This window comes from Nycticebus coucang, chromosome 8 (genome assembly GCF_027406575.1).
Source record: "Nycticebus coucang isolate mNycCou1 chromosome 8, mNycCou1.pri, whole genome shotgun sequence".
In the NCBI taxonomy this organism is placed as follows: Eukaryota; Metazoa; Chordata; class Mammalia; order Primates; family Lorisidae; genus Nycticebus; species Nycticebus coucang.
The window spans coordinates 15417477-15436040 of NC_069787.1; the positions used below are offsets into that span (position 1 = coordinate 15417477).

General features: G+C 44.0%; 1 protein-coding gene across 2 annotated transcripts in view; it reads right to left on the reverse strand.

The window, feature by feature from the left end:
* EDEM1 (ER degradation enhancing alpha-mannosidase like protein 1) overlaps positions 1-18564 on the reverse strand; it is a 40179-nt gene that overhangs the window by 19101 nt on the left and 2514 nt on the right. For both annotated transcript variants that reach the window (XM_053599556.1, XM_053599555.1), the window contains exons 2-5: positions 11242-11314; positions 5952-6055; positions 3012-3183; positions 765-948 (exon numbers count right to left, since the gene is read on the reverse strand). In XM_053599556.1, coding sequence (XP_053455531.1) covers positions 765-948; positions 3012-3183; positions 5952-6055; positions 11242-11314 — 533 coding nt within the window. The remainder of the gene's footprint in view (positions 1-764; positions 949-3011; positions 3184-5951; positions 6056-11241; positions 11315-18564) is intronic.

Sequence of the window (18564 nt, forward strand, 5' to 3'; positions counted from 1 at the left end):
TGGCTGGGGCCGGGTTTGAACCCGCCACCCTCAGTATATGGGGCTGGCACCCCACCCACGCCTAGCTATTTTCTTGTTGCAGTTGTCATTGCTATTTAGTTATCCCGGGCCGGGTTCAAACTCGCCAGCCTCAGTGCATGTGACCAGTGCTGTAACCACTGTGCTACAGGCAGTGAGCCTTAATTTAGGCTTTCAATTTACTATCACATGCCTAGGTTTTTTTGTTGTTGTTTTTTATTTTTGTGTAGAAATAGGTTCTCACTATGCCACCTAACCTAGTCTTGAACTCCTGGCCTCAAGCCATCTTCCTGTGTCAGCCTCTCAAACTGCTTGAATTACAGGCATGAGCCACCACACCCAGCACACATGCCTAGATTTTTTAAAAGGAGAAAAATGTTTCACCAATAACTCTAAATTCCTAATTTTAGAACCTTATATGGAAGCAATAAAATCTGCCTCGGAGGCAGTTCTTTTTATAGCATTTCCATTAACAATAATTTTCAAGTGGAATATGCCAAGGGATCCAAATCAGAAGGGAGCCTTCAAATAGCAAAAGCTTTATTCTCTTCCATCAAACTTTACAGTTTCATAGACCTAAGCAAAAGGTCACATAACGAAATTGGGTATGACAGACATGAGAGGGCCATTTTTTCTGAGTTATCAATTTTCAGAAGGGTATGGAGAAGAGGGAGAGCCCCAGAGAAGATGAAAGGAAAGAGAACCAGAGGGGACAGTCTTAAAGGTGACCAAAGGTGTCACGACACCTAATAATCCTGTATCGTTGCTCCGGAGGTTCCAAAGGGCTTTCACTGCTCGTCTAGCCACCCACTCAAACGTGGAATCCCCCAGCAGCCGGCTCAGAATCCCAAATTCCACCAGGAGGGAACCAGCTCCCGCCGTGCACGTCTCATTGTTGCTGTCAGGAGGAACTCCTGTCTTTAGATTCACCTGGGGACAGGAAGAGACAAAGGCTTTATGGCAAGACTCAAGGAACCTACACAGCTGAAAAGGCCAAGTCACAGGTACTATACTAGCTCATCATTGTGAAAGTCAGCCTGCCATGGGCGGCGCCTGTGGCTCAGTGAGTAGGGCACCGGTCCCATATGCCGCAGGTGGCAGGTTCAAAACCCAGCCCCAGCCAAAAACCCAAAAAAAAAAAAAGAAAGTCAGCCTGCCGCCTCCCAAGATACACCTGAGATGAATATGAGAATTAAATTTAAGAGACACAGATGGGACTTGGCGCCTGTGGCTCAAGCAGCTAAGGCGCCAGCCACATACACCTGAGCTGGCAGGTTCGAATCCAGCCTGGGCCCGCCAAAACAACAATGATGGCTGCAACTAAAAAACAGCTGGGCATTGTGGCAGGCGCCTGTAGCCCCAGCTACTTAGGAGGCGGAGGCAGGAGAATCACTTGAACCCAGGAATTGGAGGTTGCTGCGAGCTGTGATACCACACCGCTCTACCCAGGGCGACGGCTTGAGGTTCTGTCTCAAAAAAAAAAAAAAAACACAGATGGGCGCAGTGGCTCATGCCTGTAATCCCAGCACTTGGGAGGCCGAGATGAGGGGATTGCCTGAGCTCACAGGTTTGAGACCAGCCTGAGCCAGAGCAAGACCTTGTCTTTACAAATAGCCGAACGTTGTGGTGGGCACCTATAGTCCCAGCTACTAGGGAGGCTGAGGCAAGAGAATCACTTAAGCCCAGGAGTTTAAGATTGCAGTGAGCTAAGACACCATGACACTTTACCCAAAGTGAGACTCTGTCTCAAAAAAAATTTTAAAGACACAAACAAGGAAATAAGAACACCAGACCCTGGTCTTAATAAAAGCAAGTCTTCAAGGAATATTTTTTTGTTTTGTTTTGTTTTTTGCAGGGGCTGGGTTTGAACCCACCACCCTCCAGCACATGGGGCCGGTGCCCTACCCCTTTGAGCCACAGGGAATAATTTTAACCCTGTTCATTAAACCACCTCTTTCCAGCAGGTTTTCTTCATGGTTACACAAGCACCAGGCTTTGGGGTTAGAGACAAAGCCACACTGCAGGATCACTTGTAAATTTTAAGTGAGCTACCATGAACTCACTCCTGCTTGGCAAACATTAACAAACCTCAGACTGGGAGAGGGGGAGGCACAGCCAGAAAATGACAGCCAGTTTCATCACGGAGGCTCTGGGTCTGGCAATTCTCTGTTGGTTCTAAGAGGCTGACTCAGTTCCCAGAGGAGTTCTGGGCTCAGCAAATCAGATTCCACAAAGATATAATCTTATTCCAGGTCTTGGCATTTAAATCAGCATCTAACTTGCTAGTCTGTGCAGACTCTTATTTGGAAGATTCATGTGACGCACTCAAAAGAACATTCACTGAGCTCCTACAATATACATGTGAGGATCTCTGGGGAAATAGACCCAAGTCAGAAATGAAGACAAATTCCCCACACTATTTCGTAGCAGAGAACATAAATCATAAAAGGACTTAAGAAAACTGAACATAAGAACATAAATTCCTTTTTTTTTTTTTTTGAGACAGAGTCTCACTTTGTCACTCTCAGTAGAGTGCCGTGACGTCATAGCTCGCAACCTCAAACTCATGGGCTCAAGCAATTCTCTTGCCTCAGCCTCCCAAGTAGCTGGGACTACAGGCACCTGCCACAAGGCCCGCCTATTTTTAGAGACAGGGTCTCACTCTTACTCAGGCTGGTCTCGAACCTGTGAGCTCAGGGCAATCCACCTGCCTCAGCCTCCCAAAGTGCTAGGATTATAGGTGTGAGCCACAGCGAGGAACATAACTTCCTTAAGAGGAAGGATTAAGTCAGATATGTCACTGTACCCCCAGCATACAATAAGTGCTCCATAAATACTAAACAAATTAAAAAACATTTCTATTATACTTAGGGTCAAGTTCTCCCAAAGATACTGCTTTCCCTATTTTCTCTTAGCCCCATTCCTTCCCCTGAATAAATTAATAAAGAGTTACAACTCAGGAAGATGGTGAAATGCCAAACCAGTCTACCTACCCGAGGATAAGGGATCCCTGTCTTGGTGTTTTCAAAAGCAGGGAGGAGCCGCACAGCCAGGTCATGGGCCATGTGCAACAATTCATTATCATAATCCTTAATAGCCATGTCACCAAAGGGCTGCTTGGAGTCAGTAATTATTCTGTGGGCAGAAAGGAGGCTTCCCAGGACCCTAACAACAGGAAGAACAAAAAGATAATAAAATCACGTTGGTTATAAATGCACACAATCCAATTCAGAAGGATAGAAGCATCTCTATTTCCTTATGAAACAGCCTAGAGTCAGCAAGACTTGATTTAATAGCCTTTTGAAGTCCTTTCCAGCTCTACTAAGAAATAATTGATTCTGAGTTAACCACATTACCAAACAGGAGAAAGGGAAGCTATGGCTACCCAGAACAAAACTATTTAAAATATTTCTTTTTTCTAGAGACAGAGTCTCACTTTGTTATCCTCAGTAGAGTGCTGTGGCATCACAGCTCACAGCAACCTCCAATTCTTGGGCTTAGGTGATTCTGTCACCTCAGCCTCCTGAGTAGCTGGGACTACAGGTGCCCGCCACAACACCCAGCTATTTTTTTTGTTGCAGTTTGGCCAGGGCCGGGTTCGAACCTGCCACCCTCAGTATATGGGGCCAGTGCCCTACTCACTGAGCCACAGGTGCCACCCAAACTATTTAAAATATTAACATTTTCTTTTGTTTCTTTTCTTTTGTAAAAATATTAACATTTTTGGTTAATCTGAATCTTAAGGCATTAAGAAAGACTGGTATACTAATTGGGAGTGAGCTAATTATTCTCAGAAGAAATAGTCTCTATTATTGAGTTGCTCTTGATTTATTTCACTTGGGGGTGAACTTAGTCATAAAAGAGCCTGAGAGAAAGGCAAGACAAACTAAGTAACTTTTGTAGTTTTGGCTGCCAAATAATTCATCAACTTCACCATCTGGTAAAGAGCCAAGGTGAGAAAGAGGAGGAAAAAGAAGAGGAGGAGGCGGAGAATGAAGGAGGAAGAGGGTGAGGGTGTGGGGAAAATGACCTACTCAGTGGTAGGAGGCTACAAGCTCAAATAGATGTCCCTGTGGTTCTCGACCTTCCTAATGCCATGGCCCTTTAATACAGTTCCTGTGGGTCGCGACCCAGAGGTTGAAAACCACTGCTGTAGACCCATGGATGTTCCATTCCAATGATCTAAAGTGGACTATGACATTTTTCAGAACAAATGTTATCATAACTTTAAATGTTACATCTATAAACTGGAATATTATGTAGTTATGCAATTTAAAAAAAATTTAAATTAAACCCAGCAAAATAGCCACAAAATATCAAACTAAAGAAAGTAACATACAAAACTCAGCACAGAGTATGATCCCAATACATTAAACACAGAAGAGAACAGTGAAAAAAGAAATATACCAAAATGGCCAACAGTGGTCTGCTGGCTAGGCACAGTGGCTCACACCTATCATCCTAGCACTCTGAAAGGCCAAGGTGGGTAGACTGCTTGAGCTCAGGAGTTTGAAACCAGCCTGAGCAAGAGTGAGACCATGTCTCTACTAAAAATAAAAAAACTAGCCAGGTGTTGTGGCAGGAGCCTATAATTCTAGCTACTTTGGAGGCTGAGGCAAGAGGATTGCTCAAGCCCAAGCAAGAGTCTGAGGTTACTGTGAGCTATGACACCATTGCGCTCTATCCAGGGTGATGGAGTGAGACTCTGTCTAAAAAAAAAAAATGAGGGCGGTGCCTGTGGCTCGGTGGGTAGGGCACTGGCCCCATATACGGAGGGTGGCGGGTTCGAACCCGGCCCCGGCCAAACTGCAACAAAAAATAGCTGGGCGCTGTGGCGGGTGCCTGTAGTCTCAGCTACTCAGGAGGCTAAGGCAAGCAAATCGCTTAAGCCCAAGAGCTGGAGGTTGCGGTGAGCTGTGACGTAACAGCATTCTACTGAGGGTGACAAAGTGAGGCTCTGTCTCTTAAAAAAAGAAATAAATAGGGTGGTGCCTGTGCTCAGTGAGTATGGCGCTGGCCCCATATACAGAGGGTGGCAGGTTCAAACCTGGCCCTGACTGAACTGCAACAAAAATAGAGCCAGGCGTTGTGGCAGGCGCCTGTAGTCCCAGCTACTTGGGAGGTTTAGGCAAGAGAATTGCCTTAGCCTAGAACTAGAGGTTGCAGTGAGCTGTGTGATGCCACAGCACTCTACCAAGGGCAATAAAGTAAGACCCTGTCTCTACCAAAAAATAAATAAATAAATAAATAAATAAACAAATAAAATGAGCAGTCTTCTGTGGGTGGGCATTTAGCTAGGAAACTCTCATTTCCTTCACATACATGTAGAAGTTTTCCAAGGACACAGTGAAAGAAGGAAATAAGAAAGTAGACAAAGGCAAACCATGCAAGTCCAGATTAGATGGACACCTATCTTACACCTATTAAAATCTAAGTGTCGGGTGGTGCCTGTGGCTCAGTGAGTAGGGCACCAGCCCCATATACCTAGAGTGGCGGGTTCAAACCCAGCCCCGGCCAAACTGCAACCACAACAACAACAAAAAATAGCCGGGCATTGTAGCAGGCACCTGTAGTCCCAGCTACTCAGGAGGCTGAGGCAAGAGAACCGCCTAAGCCCAAAAGCTGGAGGTTGCTGTGAGCTGTGATGCCACAGCACTCCACTGGGGGCAACAAAGTGAGACTCTGTCTCTCGAAAAAAATAAAAAATAAAAATAAAATCTAAGTGTCTTTCTCTTCAGTCCAAAATGTGATTGCTTTGGAACATCAATTATTTCAGTTTTGATAAATATAATTAAAATGAACATGAAAAACACACAATCCATTAAGTCTACAGGGACTCTTTACCTGTATTTGGAGCTATGAGACCCTTAGGGAAATTTTGTCCACACACACACACACACGAAGCCTTCAATCCATTTTATCTATGATTTTACCTTATTGTGGCCTCAAAGACTTGGACCGTGGAATCTCTGTCAAATGAAACTGTCTCAATCACCAACCTGACTGCTTTCTGGAACTCAGAAGAATTTCCCATTACCTTTAAAAAGAGGAACACAAGTCATTACAGCAGCTTGAAGTAAAACCAAGGCTATATGCTCCCGGCAGCTTGGCCACCTCACCACAATGTCTATACATGGTTTTGCCGATATGGAAGCAGAAGCACAAAAAATGGGAAAAAGCAATTTTTCTCAGAATATATTCCAGGACAGATGGCAAGCCCATTTCCCCCAACTCAAGAGCGCTATTTTAAATGGCAAAACTGGGAAAATAATCCTTCATAAAATCACTGGTATTCCTCACCTTCCCATTCTACCTCCTGAAAACTTCAGGGTAATCTTATTTAACATGCAAGGCATTGCAGTTCCTAAGCTGAAATGGGTAAAAACAAATCATCAAGTTAAGAAAGAAAAATTGCCTCAATGAATCCCCAACAATAAAAAAAAAAAAAAAAAAAAAATGGGGGCGGCGCCTGTGGCTCAGTGAGTAGGGCACCGGCCCCATATGCCGAGGGTGGCGGGTTCAAACCCAGCCCCGGCCAAACTGCAACAAAAAATAGCCGGGCGTTGTGGCGGGCGCCTGTGGTCCCAGCTGCTCGGGAGGCTGAGGCAAGAGAATCACTTAAGCCCAAGAGTTGGAGGTTGCTGTGAGCCGTGTGACGCCACAGCACTCGGCTCTACCCAAGGGCGGTACAGTGAGACTCTGTCTCTACAAAAAAAAAAAAAAAAAAGAAAGAAAGAAAAATTGGACTTTCCCTCTGCTCCTCAAATAAATCAACAGCTTGGTGGTTTGGTTCCAAGGTGACCAAAACTTCTGGAAAACTGAATGCAGTTGTTGCTCATTATCCAGATGCCTAAACACTTTGAGAAATGACAGGAATATCTTTGGGGCAAAGCATAAAATCAGTGATACTTAAAACATACAAATCAAAGAAAGTAATTAGAATTTCATTCCTATTTTGAATACATGGATATGGTGTTATACCAAGCTACTCGCTCTTGTATGACGTGCAAATGTGGCACATTTTATATATTAACCTGAGTCGAAATTATTTCACTCTATTCAAAATTTTATTATAATCCTGGGACTACAATGAGTCTCAAGCTATTGCTCTGGGTGGAGTCCTGTGGCTTCACAGCTCACACCAACCTCAAACTCTTGGGCTCAAGGGATCCTCCTGCCTCAGATTTTCCATTTTAAGTAGAGATGGGGGGGGGTCTCACTTTTGCTCAGACTGGTCTCAAACTCATGAGCTCAAGCAATCCACCCGCCTCAGCCTCCCACAGTGCCAGGATTACAGACATAAGCCACCACACCCAGCTAGAAATATATTTTTAAAGACCCAAATAAGGGCAATGCCTGTGGCTCAGTGAGTAGGGCGTCGGCCCCATATACCCAGGGTGATGGGTTCGAACCCAGCCCTGACCAGACTGCAAAAACAACAAAAATAAATAAATAAAATAAACAAATAAAAACCCAAATAATTTCATCAGATTCTCATTACTTAATTATGTCTTATTTCCTCACATTTATTGGTCTGCTTTTTTTCCCCACTCATTGCTATTCTGTTACAAAATAAAGAGCAAGTACAATTCTTTCACTTCTTTCTTTTTAAAAGATTATGCAATAATGCTACAAATTGCATTCAATGGTCAAGAGACTGTTATCTTCAGAATGTTTCTGCAGAACATCTGTTAAAGTCTGTTTAGAGTGTCAGCAAAAGAAAACGAAAACCTCAACTTAAGTAACACCTGAACCACTGACACATTAAAGGCCGGATATTCAACAATGAAAACCACAGAAATGGGTCTGTTTCCTCACAGATGTTCACTAGAAACAGTATCTCCTGCAGCAGTAGGTGCTGATAGGATCTCAGGTCAAGAGAAGAATAGTGAAGGAAGCCAACAACTCTTAATTACATCTTGTAAATTATCATTGTGGGCAGATAACTACAGAGCCCAGAGTCACCAGCCTATCAAGTCACTCCCTCATTTAAGAAAGGCTGGATTGGTGGATGGGACAGAAGACTTAAATAGGGTTTTATTTGTGTGTTTTGTTTACTGCAGGACTTCTCAGAGCCTTTAAAATGATAATGTGTATTGTGGCTTTCCAATAACAAGACAGGGAGTATACCCTTGAAATCTGTGTTGGGAATTCATTCCTTGAACAAATATTTGCATTCCTTCTATGTACCAGACACCATTAAGTATGGGGAAAGAGTACAGCAATTTAATAAGCATGGCAGGGGGATAAAAGGACACAGTGGGCGGGGGGAAGCACTTAGGGAGAAGGGTGAGCTTTCATACACTCATATAAGCAATACTTGTAGGCTGAGTCAGCCTCTGGTATCTTTACTAAGTTAGCTTTAATTAGGCTGCATGTACTTGTACTTGTCTGGGCACATTTTGATCGGTGATGGTGGATGACTTCAAGGGAGCACCAATAACTTCACAACATACTGGGAAATTAAGTGGCTCCACAACTGTAGCCTTGCAGAATGAAATCCAATGCCCCCAATTTCCTATCAGACCAAGGGCCCAGTCCTATTTCTGCTACTTATTTGTAAAATGAGAATATAATTCTTTCCAAGTTCTAGAAATTTTACCACTAGCAAGACACTGAACAGGGGCTCGTTGCCTGTAGCTCAAGCGGCTAAGGCACCAGCCACATACGCCAGAGCTGGCAGGTTCAAATCCAGCCCGGGCCTGCCAAACAACAATGATAACTACAACCAAAAAATAGCCGGGCGTTGTGGCAGGTGCCTATGGTCCCAGCTATTTGGGAGGTTGAGGCAAGAGAATTGCTTAAGTCCAGGGGTTGGAGGTTGCTGTGAGCTGTGATGTCACAGCGCTCTACCCAGGGCGACACCTTGAGGCTCTGTCTCAAAAAAAAAAAAAAAAAAAGACACTGGACAGGTATAGTAGACTTAGCTAGCACTATCCAATGTTAACTCCTAAGAGCTTTATACCCTTCTATGGAATGTTAAAAGAAACAAAAATATATTATTAAATACAGGATTTGGGGGCGGCGCCTATGGCTCAGTCGGTAGGGCGCCGGTCCCATATACCGAGGGTGGTGGGTTCAGACCCAGCCCCGGCCAAACTGCAACCAAAAAATAGCCGGGCGTTGTGGCGGGCGCCTGTAGTCCCAGCTACTCAGGAGGCTGAGGCAAGAGAATCGCTTAAGCCCAGGGGTTGGAAGTTGCTGTGAGCTGTGTGAGGCCACGGCACTCTACTGAGGGCCCTAAAGTGAGACTCTGTCTCTACAAAAAAAAAAATAAATAAATACAGGATTTGGGCTAGATTGCCGTAGGAATTTTCTCATGATAAAGGTTTGCTGGACAATGAAGGAGAGCAAAGGGGTTATAAGTTCACCTTCACTAAGGAGATGCGAAACCAGCGCTAAGCTGGAATACAGTCGCTTGGAAACTACACCGAGGAGCAGATGAGGCACAGACACAGCCTGGTAAGAAGTACCATGTCCACAGTGCCTCACTGTCTTCAGTGTGCTGTTGCTATTGGTTCAAAGGTCTCCAGTTCCCCACAGTCAATGAGCAAACCCAGTGGACAAGGAGGTGAAGTCATCACCCAAGTTAGCAGCTCAAGCACGTAATGGAGCATCCACAAAACAGCAAGTAGCAAATAACAGGTGTTTTTATAGAGAGCCCCACATAGCAGCAGAACAAGCTGGCACCAGAGCTTAGACATGCTCCTTTGAGCATGATAATATTTCAGGGTACCAACCAACCCTGAGATCCTCTGTCTTAACTCCTGGAATATTGTCTTTAGTAACTGTCAATACTAATGAAATCTCTATGGATTCCTTTAGAGCAACGGTTCTCAACCTGTGGGTTGCAACCCCTTTGGACTGTATTAAAGGTTCCCAACATTAGGAAGGTTGAGAACCACTGCTTTAGAGAGTAAGATACGGGGAAACTGGCCAGGCACAGTGGTTCATGCCTTTAATCCTAGCACAACTAGCCACACCAGGAAGATTGCTTGAGCTCAGGAGTTCAAGACCAGCCTGAACAAGAACAGAGACACTGGTAATAATGTGTTATAGTAAAGTATCTCAAGAATGGAAGAAAGAGTATCCAATGTACTCAGCCCTACTATGAAACTAATTTATAGCTTTCATATGAAAGCTATAACCCAATTATAACCTAAGAATATGTGGGCGGTGCCTGTGGCTCAGTGAGTAGGGGCGCCAGCCCCATATACTGAGGGTGGCAGATTCAAACACAGCCCCGGCCAAAATGCAACAAAAAAATAGACAGGCATTGCGGCAGGCGCCTGTAGTCCCAGCTGCTCAGGAGGCTGAGGCAGGAGAATCGCCTAAGCCCAAGAGCTGGAGGTTGCTGTGAGTCCTGTGACATCATGGCACTCTACTGAGGGTGATAAAGTGAGACTCTGTCTCTACAAAAAAAAAAAAAGAAAGAATATGGGGATGGGGGAGAGGGAGGAGAAGGGAGGGGAGAGGGGAGGGGGAAGATGGGCGGGGGAGGGGGAAGATGCGCGGGAGGGAGGGTGATTGGTGGGACCATACCTACAGTGCATCTTACAAGGGTACATGTGAAATTTACTAAATGTAGAATATAAATGTCTCAACACAATAACTTAGAAAATGCCAGGAAGGCTATGTTAACCAGTGTGATGAAAATATGTCAAATGGTATACAAAACTAGTGTATGGTGCCCCAAGATTGCATTAATGTACACAGCTATGATTTAATAATAAATTAAAAAAAAGAAAGGAAGTCAGAATGGTTGTATCACTAGGTATTAGTGCTGGACCTTAAAATAGAGTCTTTTGAGGGACTTTACCTAACAATTGCAATCAGTGTAACCTGGCTTATTGTACCCTCAATGAATGCCCAACAATAAAAAAAAAAAAAATAGAGTCTTTTATAAATACAGTAGAACTTCTGTGAGTTGACCACCCAAGGAACTATACAACTGGTCAACATATGGAGATGGTTAACATAAGGAACTAGGCCAACTGCACTGATGCATACATGTGGTGCATGTCCGGTCCATGAAAATCAGGTCAACCTAAGGAGATGGCCAATGTAGGGAAGTGGTCAACTATGAAGGTTCTACTATAATTGTCATGAAAGCTGTCAATACATTTCGTTCTCCAGAATTCCCACTGCTAGGGAAACTTAGGAGTAATCAACTCTAAAACATCTTAATTTTCCTTTTTTTTTTAAAAAAAGCTGAACACTTACTGCAAGTGTATCCAATGCATCAACAAGAGTCAATGAATAGTTCCCTAGTACATCATTGATGTTCAGATTTGAACTGAAAAAGAAATAAAATTAAAATTAAACAAAGGTACTTCATCTTAGCAGAGAAAAAAGACAATAAACAACCATCAGAAATTAAAATCGCCAGAACCCTCACTTATTCAGGAACTAATTATGGATGGATAGATACAGCAAAGATCTTTCTAGCTCAAAAGCAACAATTTCTGTAGCATTTTAAGTAAAATCAAGACACCTGTACTGTTGGGCGGTGCCTATGGCTCAAAGGGGTAGGGCGCCAGCCCCATATGCCAGAGGTGGCAGGTTCAAACCCACCCCTGGCCAAAAACTGAAAAAAAAAAGAGACACCTGTACTGTAAGGGAAAGAACATCATAGGAAGTCTGCATGCTGTGGACAAGAGTATTAGCCTTCTCTGAGTAACACTTTTATCACCATAAACAAACACTTCGATCCTGTCCAATTTGAAAAAGCTCTGATTTTGCAATTAATAGGAAATAAAGGAAAGACCCTGTTATTTAACCTGTCATACCCCAATACACGACAGTGTATTACACAAAAAGACTGTAACACAAAAAGAAGTTACAGTCTCAATGTTACTCAACTATCCTTTGGTTGGGGGAATAAATCAACTTCTTTACAACATTTTTTTCATTAATTTTTCATTCATTTTTTCTTCTCATCCAAAGAATCCCCGTATTTCCATTGATCTGAGGTGATGTCTTTCAACATGAACCAAAGCAGGAATTGAGGCCCTCTCCCTTCTCAACTGGAGCTGCGTAAATGTTCCTGCCACACATCTCTCACCCCATCATCAAGACTAAGTTTCCATTCTGAAACAATCTCAAAAAAACAATTTCTGGGGCGGCGCTTGTGGCTCAAAGGAGTAGGGCACCGGCCCCATATGCCGGAGGTGGTGGGTTCAAGCCCAGCCCCGGCCAAAAACTGCAAAAAAAAAAAAAAACAACAATTTCTGAATGACAACAAGGGTAATGCTCTTCAGGCACTCTGATATTACTTTATTACTCTAAAAACAGTAACAGCAACAAAAACTAATATATCCGAGAGGGCAGAGCTGGAGTAATGTTCAAGTAATAAAGTACAGCTTGAGAAATTCTGGGGACTTCATTTATTCCTTGGTCCTATTCCCATAAACCCAGAAAACAACTGCAAGTGCTTGGGGGGAAAAAGATAGTAAATAAAGAAATAAGACCACTGGTTAAAGATTTTATTAGAGACCAAAGTGAAAATGCCCCAGTTTTATTTCCAGCAATAGATGCATTGATATCTGCTGTTTTCCATCATAGCCCCAGAGCACTTCATCTGCTCCTTAGCCCAAGCACTCTAATGGGTGTCTGTCTCACTTCCCTAGGAAAGAAGCTTCTGGTGAGCAGCGTCTCCGTGTTGCTGATGACTTGCTCCCTGAAAGACTTCCTGGTGCCTCAGCTGAGTGAAAAGGGCCCGATGTGATGCAGCATAAACAACTCCAATATCTAATCTCACTAGAACCTTCACTTGCCTTGTTTTATGCTATTATGCCACCCAAACTAGGGCAAAAAAATTATGGCATAATTTTAGATGCATTTTTTTAAAACAAGCTATGTGGTAGGAACTATCTCATCTCCCACAAACCAGAAGTCAGCAAACTATAAGGCTGGAAAATTACATCTGCTTCTTCTATTTGCCGATTCTTTTTATTTTATGTATTTATTTTTTATTTTTATTTATTTATTTATTTATTTTTGAGACAGAGTTTCACTCTGTCACCCTCAGTAGAGTGCCATGGCATCACAGCTCACAGCAACCTCCAACTCTTAGGCTTAAGCGATTCTCTTGCCTCAGCCTCCCGAGTAGCTGGGACTACAGGCAGCCGCCACAATGCCCAGCTATTTTTGTTGCAGTTGCCACTGCTGTTTTAGCTGGCCAGGGCCAGGTTCGAACCCGTCACCCTCAGTAAATGGGGCTGGTGCCCTACCCACTGAGCCACAGGCACCACCCTTGTCGATTCTTTTTAAATAAACTGAAATAAGTTGATGTAATAGCAAAAGGTTCCTTCAAGGCAAGAACTATGGATTCAAATCTGCCTCTCAAGGGCAAAACCAGCCAAAAAAGGTACAAGAAATGCCAAAGGTTGGAGAAGAAGTGAAAAGAAGAAAGAGAAATACTCAAGCTCAATTCTGCCAACTCTAGAACATTCTGTTGGGTGTAAATATCTCCCTGTGTTGCTCTGCCGCTCAGAAACGAAGAGTGGGCTCTAACCACTCACCTCATCAGAAAATAGTTCCCTCGTCATTAAGCATCCAGTCTAGATATTGACACAGAGAACTACCTGCTTCCGAATGACACCCTGCGCTAGCCCTCTCCACCTGCAGGCCCATGGTAAGTTTGGAACGTTGTACTCCTTCCCATGGCTTACTGGGCCTTTTCTTTCAATCTCTAACTAAAAGGGACCCAGTTTTTAAAAAAAAATTTTTTTTTTGAGACAGACTCTCATTTGCCACCCTTGGTAGAGTGCTATAGCGTCACAGCCCACAGCAACCTCAAACTCTTGGGCTCAAGTGATTCTCTTGTCTCAGCCTCCTGAATAGCTGGGACTACAGGTGCCTGCCACAACATCTGCCTATTTTTAGAGACGGGGCCTCACTCTGGCTCAGGCTGGTCTCAAACCTGTGAGTTCAGGCAATCCACCAGTCTCAGCCTCCCAGAGTGCTAGGATTACAGGCATGAGCCACCGTGCCCAGCTTTAGAATTCTTCTTGATGGGCGGCGCCTGTGGCTCAGTCGGTAAGGCGCCAGCCCCATATACCGAGGGTGGCGGGTTCAAACCCGGCCCCGGCCAAACTGCAACCAAAAAAAAAATAGCCGGGCGTTGTGGCTGGCACCTGTAGTCCCAGCTACTCGGGAGGCTGAGGCAAGAGAATCACTTAAGCCCAGGAGTTGGAGGTTGCTGTGAGCTGTGTGACGCCATGGCACTCTACCGAGGGCGGTACAGTGAGACTCTGTCTCTACAAAAAAAAAAAAAAAAAAAGAATTCTTCTTGATACAATGACTGTTGAGTTGCCACAGTAAGCGGCACCTGTGGCTCAGTGAGTAGGGCGCCAGCCCCATATGCCGAGGGTGGCGGGTTCAAACCCAGCCCCAGCCAAACTGCAACCAAAAAATACCCGGGCGTTGTGGCGGGCGCCTGTAGTCCCAGCTGCTCGGGAGGCTGAGGCAAGAGAATCGCGTAAGCCCAAGAGTTAAGAGGTTGCTTGAGCCTTGTGACGCCACGGCACTCTACCCGAGGGCGGTACAGTGAGACTCTGTTTTTTTTTAAAAAAAAAGTATTTGTAATAACTATGCAGTTCCTTCCTTCCTCTCTAGACAAAGCCACTCTAAGATCTGGGGTATTCATTAAAACATTTAAAATTCTTTTCTACTAAATAAATACTACATACTCTTTCAAAATGTGCCAAAATAGAAAAAAAGAAAAAAGGGGAGAGGAATGAGAAGAAAAATTAGATTCTATAAAACCTTCCAGTAACAGTATGGAATTATTACATCTCCCTTTTATGCCGGCCCACTATGCAGGCAAGATCTGTTCTTTGTACATAGATATTCTTGTTAATGTCCAGGTTGACCTGATACCTTTAAGTGTCTCAGGCCAAGAACTCAATCTCTCATAGGAGGATCAAAAGTGCACATTTTTCCATGTGGCCAGCTGGCTGCTCCACAACTAAACTCTCTGCCAAATTCACCACGTGTGAACATACATGACACTCATTCCACTGTGAATTTTCAAAGTTCCTATCACCTCAAAGCAGAAAAGATAAAAAACCAGTTCCTCTGATAGAAAATTTTCAGTTATGGCTTGGCACGCATAGTACAGTGGTTATGGCACCAGACATACACTAAGGCTGGCAGGTTCGAACCTGGCCCGGGCCAGCTAAAACAATGACAACTGCAAGAAAAAAAAAAATAGCCGAGCATTGTGGTGGGGGCACCTGTAGTCCCAGCTACTCTGGAGGCTGAGGCAAGAGAATTGCTTAAGCCCCAGAGTTGGAGGTTGCTGTGAGCTGTGATGCCACGGCACTCTCCCAAGGGTGACAGTGTGAGACTCTATCTCAAAAAAAAAGAAAGAAGAAGAAAAAAGAAAAGAAAAGAAATTTTTCAGTTATATAGACAACAAAAATCAATTATATGTGTTTTTCAAAAGATCTCATATATAGGGGCAGCGCCTGTGGCTCAGTGGGTAGGACACCGGCCCCATATACCAAGGGTGGCGGGTTTAAACCTGGCCCCAGCCAAACTGCAACAACAAATAGCTGGGCGTTGTGGCGGGCGCCTATAGTCCCAGCTACTCGGGAGGCTGAGGCAAGAGAATCGCCTAAGCCCAGGAGTTGGAGGTTGCTGTGAGCTGTAATGCCACGGTATTCTACCCAGGGCGATGAAGTGAGACTCCGTCTCCAAAAAAAAAAAAAAAGATCTCATATATACCTAACCTAGTGCTGGTTAAGCACAGAGATAATATGAGAAACAGTCCCTGCGTTCAAGGGATTGGTAGTGTGGAGAGATGAGACAAAAGGAAACGAAGGTGACTGCACAATTCTCAAATAACATTAATACGTGGAAAAGCAGCTCAAAGAAAAGGAACCAAAAGGAGAAATGAGTAAACCAACGAGAATCACCTCCGGGCAGTTAGATGGTGTCACAGAACAAAGACATGGGCGTGACTCAGAAGGACAGCAGGATTCCAGAAAGAAAGGCAGATGCACAGGAGCCCATCCTGTCCTTTTCTAGGCTAAAGTTTGTTTTGCTTATTAATTTGAGAACTGCTTTTTTGTTTTAATAATATGGTTGAGGAGAAAGCGAGAATGCTTCACAGGCCCAAAGCTGGAACCATAGTCATCCATTCACAAGATTACAAAACTGTAATACATCCAAATTTATGCAATGAAACTTTGAAATGGGGCTTGGCACCTGTAGCTCAGCAGCTAGAGCGCCAGCCACATACACGGAGGCTGGTGGGCTCCCATCCAGCCAGAGCCTTCCCAACAATGACAACTGCAACAAAAAAATAGCCGGGTGTTGTGGTGCGCGCCTGTAGTTCCAGCTACTTGGGAGGCTGAGGCAAGAGAATCGCTTCAGCCCAAAAGTTTTAGGTTGCTGTGACCTATGACACCCCAGCACTCTACTGAGGGTGACACAGTCAGACTCTGTCTCAAAAAAGAAAAGGAAAGAAGCTTTGAAATTTGATCCCCCAACACAGGGGATGTGAGAGATGCTGACTCCAAAGTAATCTGCAGCTGATAGAAAGCTGTTTTGTAGAGTTTTTAGGTTTTATTTTCTTCAAGTTAACTTCTCACTCAACCCCCCATCAAACAAGATAGGCAAGATAAGCTTCAAGTTCATAAGACTACAACTAAAAAATAAAAATATTTAGCACCCATATTTTGTATCAGTACTTTTAACATAATACTCTATGGCCAGGCAAGGTGGCTCACTCCTATAATCCTAGCACTCTAGGAGGCCGAGGTGCGTGGATTGCCCCAAGCTCACAGGATCAAGATCAGCCTGAGCAAAAGCAAGACTCCATCTCTAAAAATAGCTGGGCATTATGGCAGCACTTGTAGTCCCAGCTACTCAGGAGGTTGAGGCAAGAGAATAGCTTGAACCCAAAAGTTTGAGGTTGCTGTGAGCTATGATGCCACAGCACTCTACTGAGGGTGACAAAGTGAAACTCTGTCTCAAAACAATAATTAATAATAATACTCGGAGGGTGGTCCAATCTATTTTTTAAAAGAATCATTGGAATAAATCTCATTTGTTTTCTAACTTCAAAGATTTTTATTACAGGTTATTTATTTTGGGAATATAAATGTGCCCTATTTTGAAAGCCAGAATGACAAAGCTCTGGTTGTAAACTTTCTTCAAAAATAATATCAAAGTCTGAGATTAGTTAAAGGAAAAGGAGTACAAAAAATTTAACTTCCCTACCCTTTGTAAATGACCAGTGTGTGGGTCTACTCAAGGCCACTAAAATCCCAGAGCTGTTTCACTTCCTCAAAGACAACAAAGGCTTACTCTGGGCACAACTCTTCCCAAATGCCACCCCACATTCCCACTATTTCTAACATCTTTTCACAATAATTTGTCTCAGAGCAACCTGACCTTAATTTACACAGATTGTCAATGTATAATGAAACCAAAACACTCATCAGCAGCCTTCATCCTGAAATAAAGGCTGGTGTCAACACATGATACCACCATTGAGACCAACAAGCTAAATAAACCACCACTTCACTTCACTGGAGAGGGGCTCCCAATTCCTCAGAGAATTCTTTTTTTTGGCCGGGGCTGGGTTTGAACCAACCACCTCTGGCATATGGGACCGGCGCCCTACTCCTTGAGCCACAGGCGCCGCCCCTTCAGAGAATTCTTAAGGTTGTTATAGAAAACACTAAAATGTCATCAACTCGCTCCCAAGACCATAATACTCCCAAGTGAAAGTGTTATCATAATCCCCCATTAAACTGTTTTCTTCAGATCCACCGGGTAAAAGGAAATCATCTGTGGGAGATAATAAAGGCACTTACTGAAAGTGCTCTCTCCTTCCTGCCATACTCAGAGTATTAGTGAGAGGGCGGCGCCTGTGGCTCAATGAGTAGGGCACCAGCCCCATATGCCAAGGATGGCGGGTTCAAACCTGGCCCCAGCCAAACTGCAACAAAAAATAGCTGTGCGTTGTAGCAGGCACCTGTAGTCCCAGCTACTTGGGAGGCTGAGGCAAGAGAATCGCCTAAGCCCAGGAGTTGGAGGTTGCTGTGAGCTGTGACACTACGGCACTCTACCAAGGGTGATAAAGTGAGACTCTGCCTCAAAAAACAAAAAAAGAGTATTAGTGAGAAAGCATAATTAAGATCCAAAATATGTACACACTTATTGATGAAAACTATGTGAAAAATGTGTAGGCACATGGGCAGGAACTGGAAAGAAAGATAAATTAAAAATAACCGTATGGCTGGGTACTTGTAGCTCAGGTGTTCAGGTGCCAGCCACATACACCGGCGCTGGGAAGTTTGAACTCGGCCAGGGCCTGACAAACAACAATGACAACTACAACAACAAAATAGCCGGGCGTTGTGGCGGGCACCTGTAGTCCCAGCTACTTCAGAGGCTGAATCATGAGAATCGCTTAAGCTCAAGAGTTTGAGGTTGCTGTGAGCTGTGACATCACAGCACCCTACCAAGAGCAACATAATGAGACTCTGTCTCAAAAAAAGAAAAAAAACTGTATGGTGCTTTTTTTTC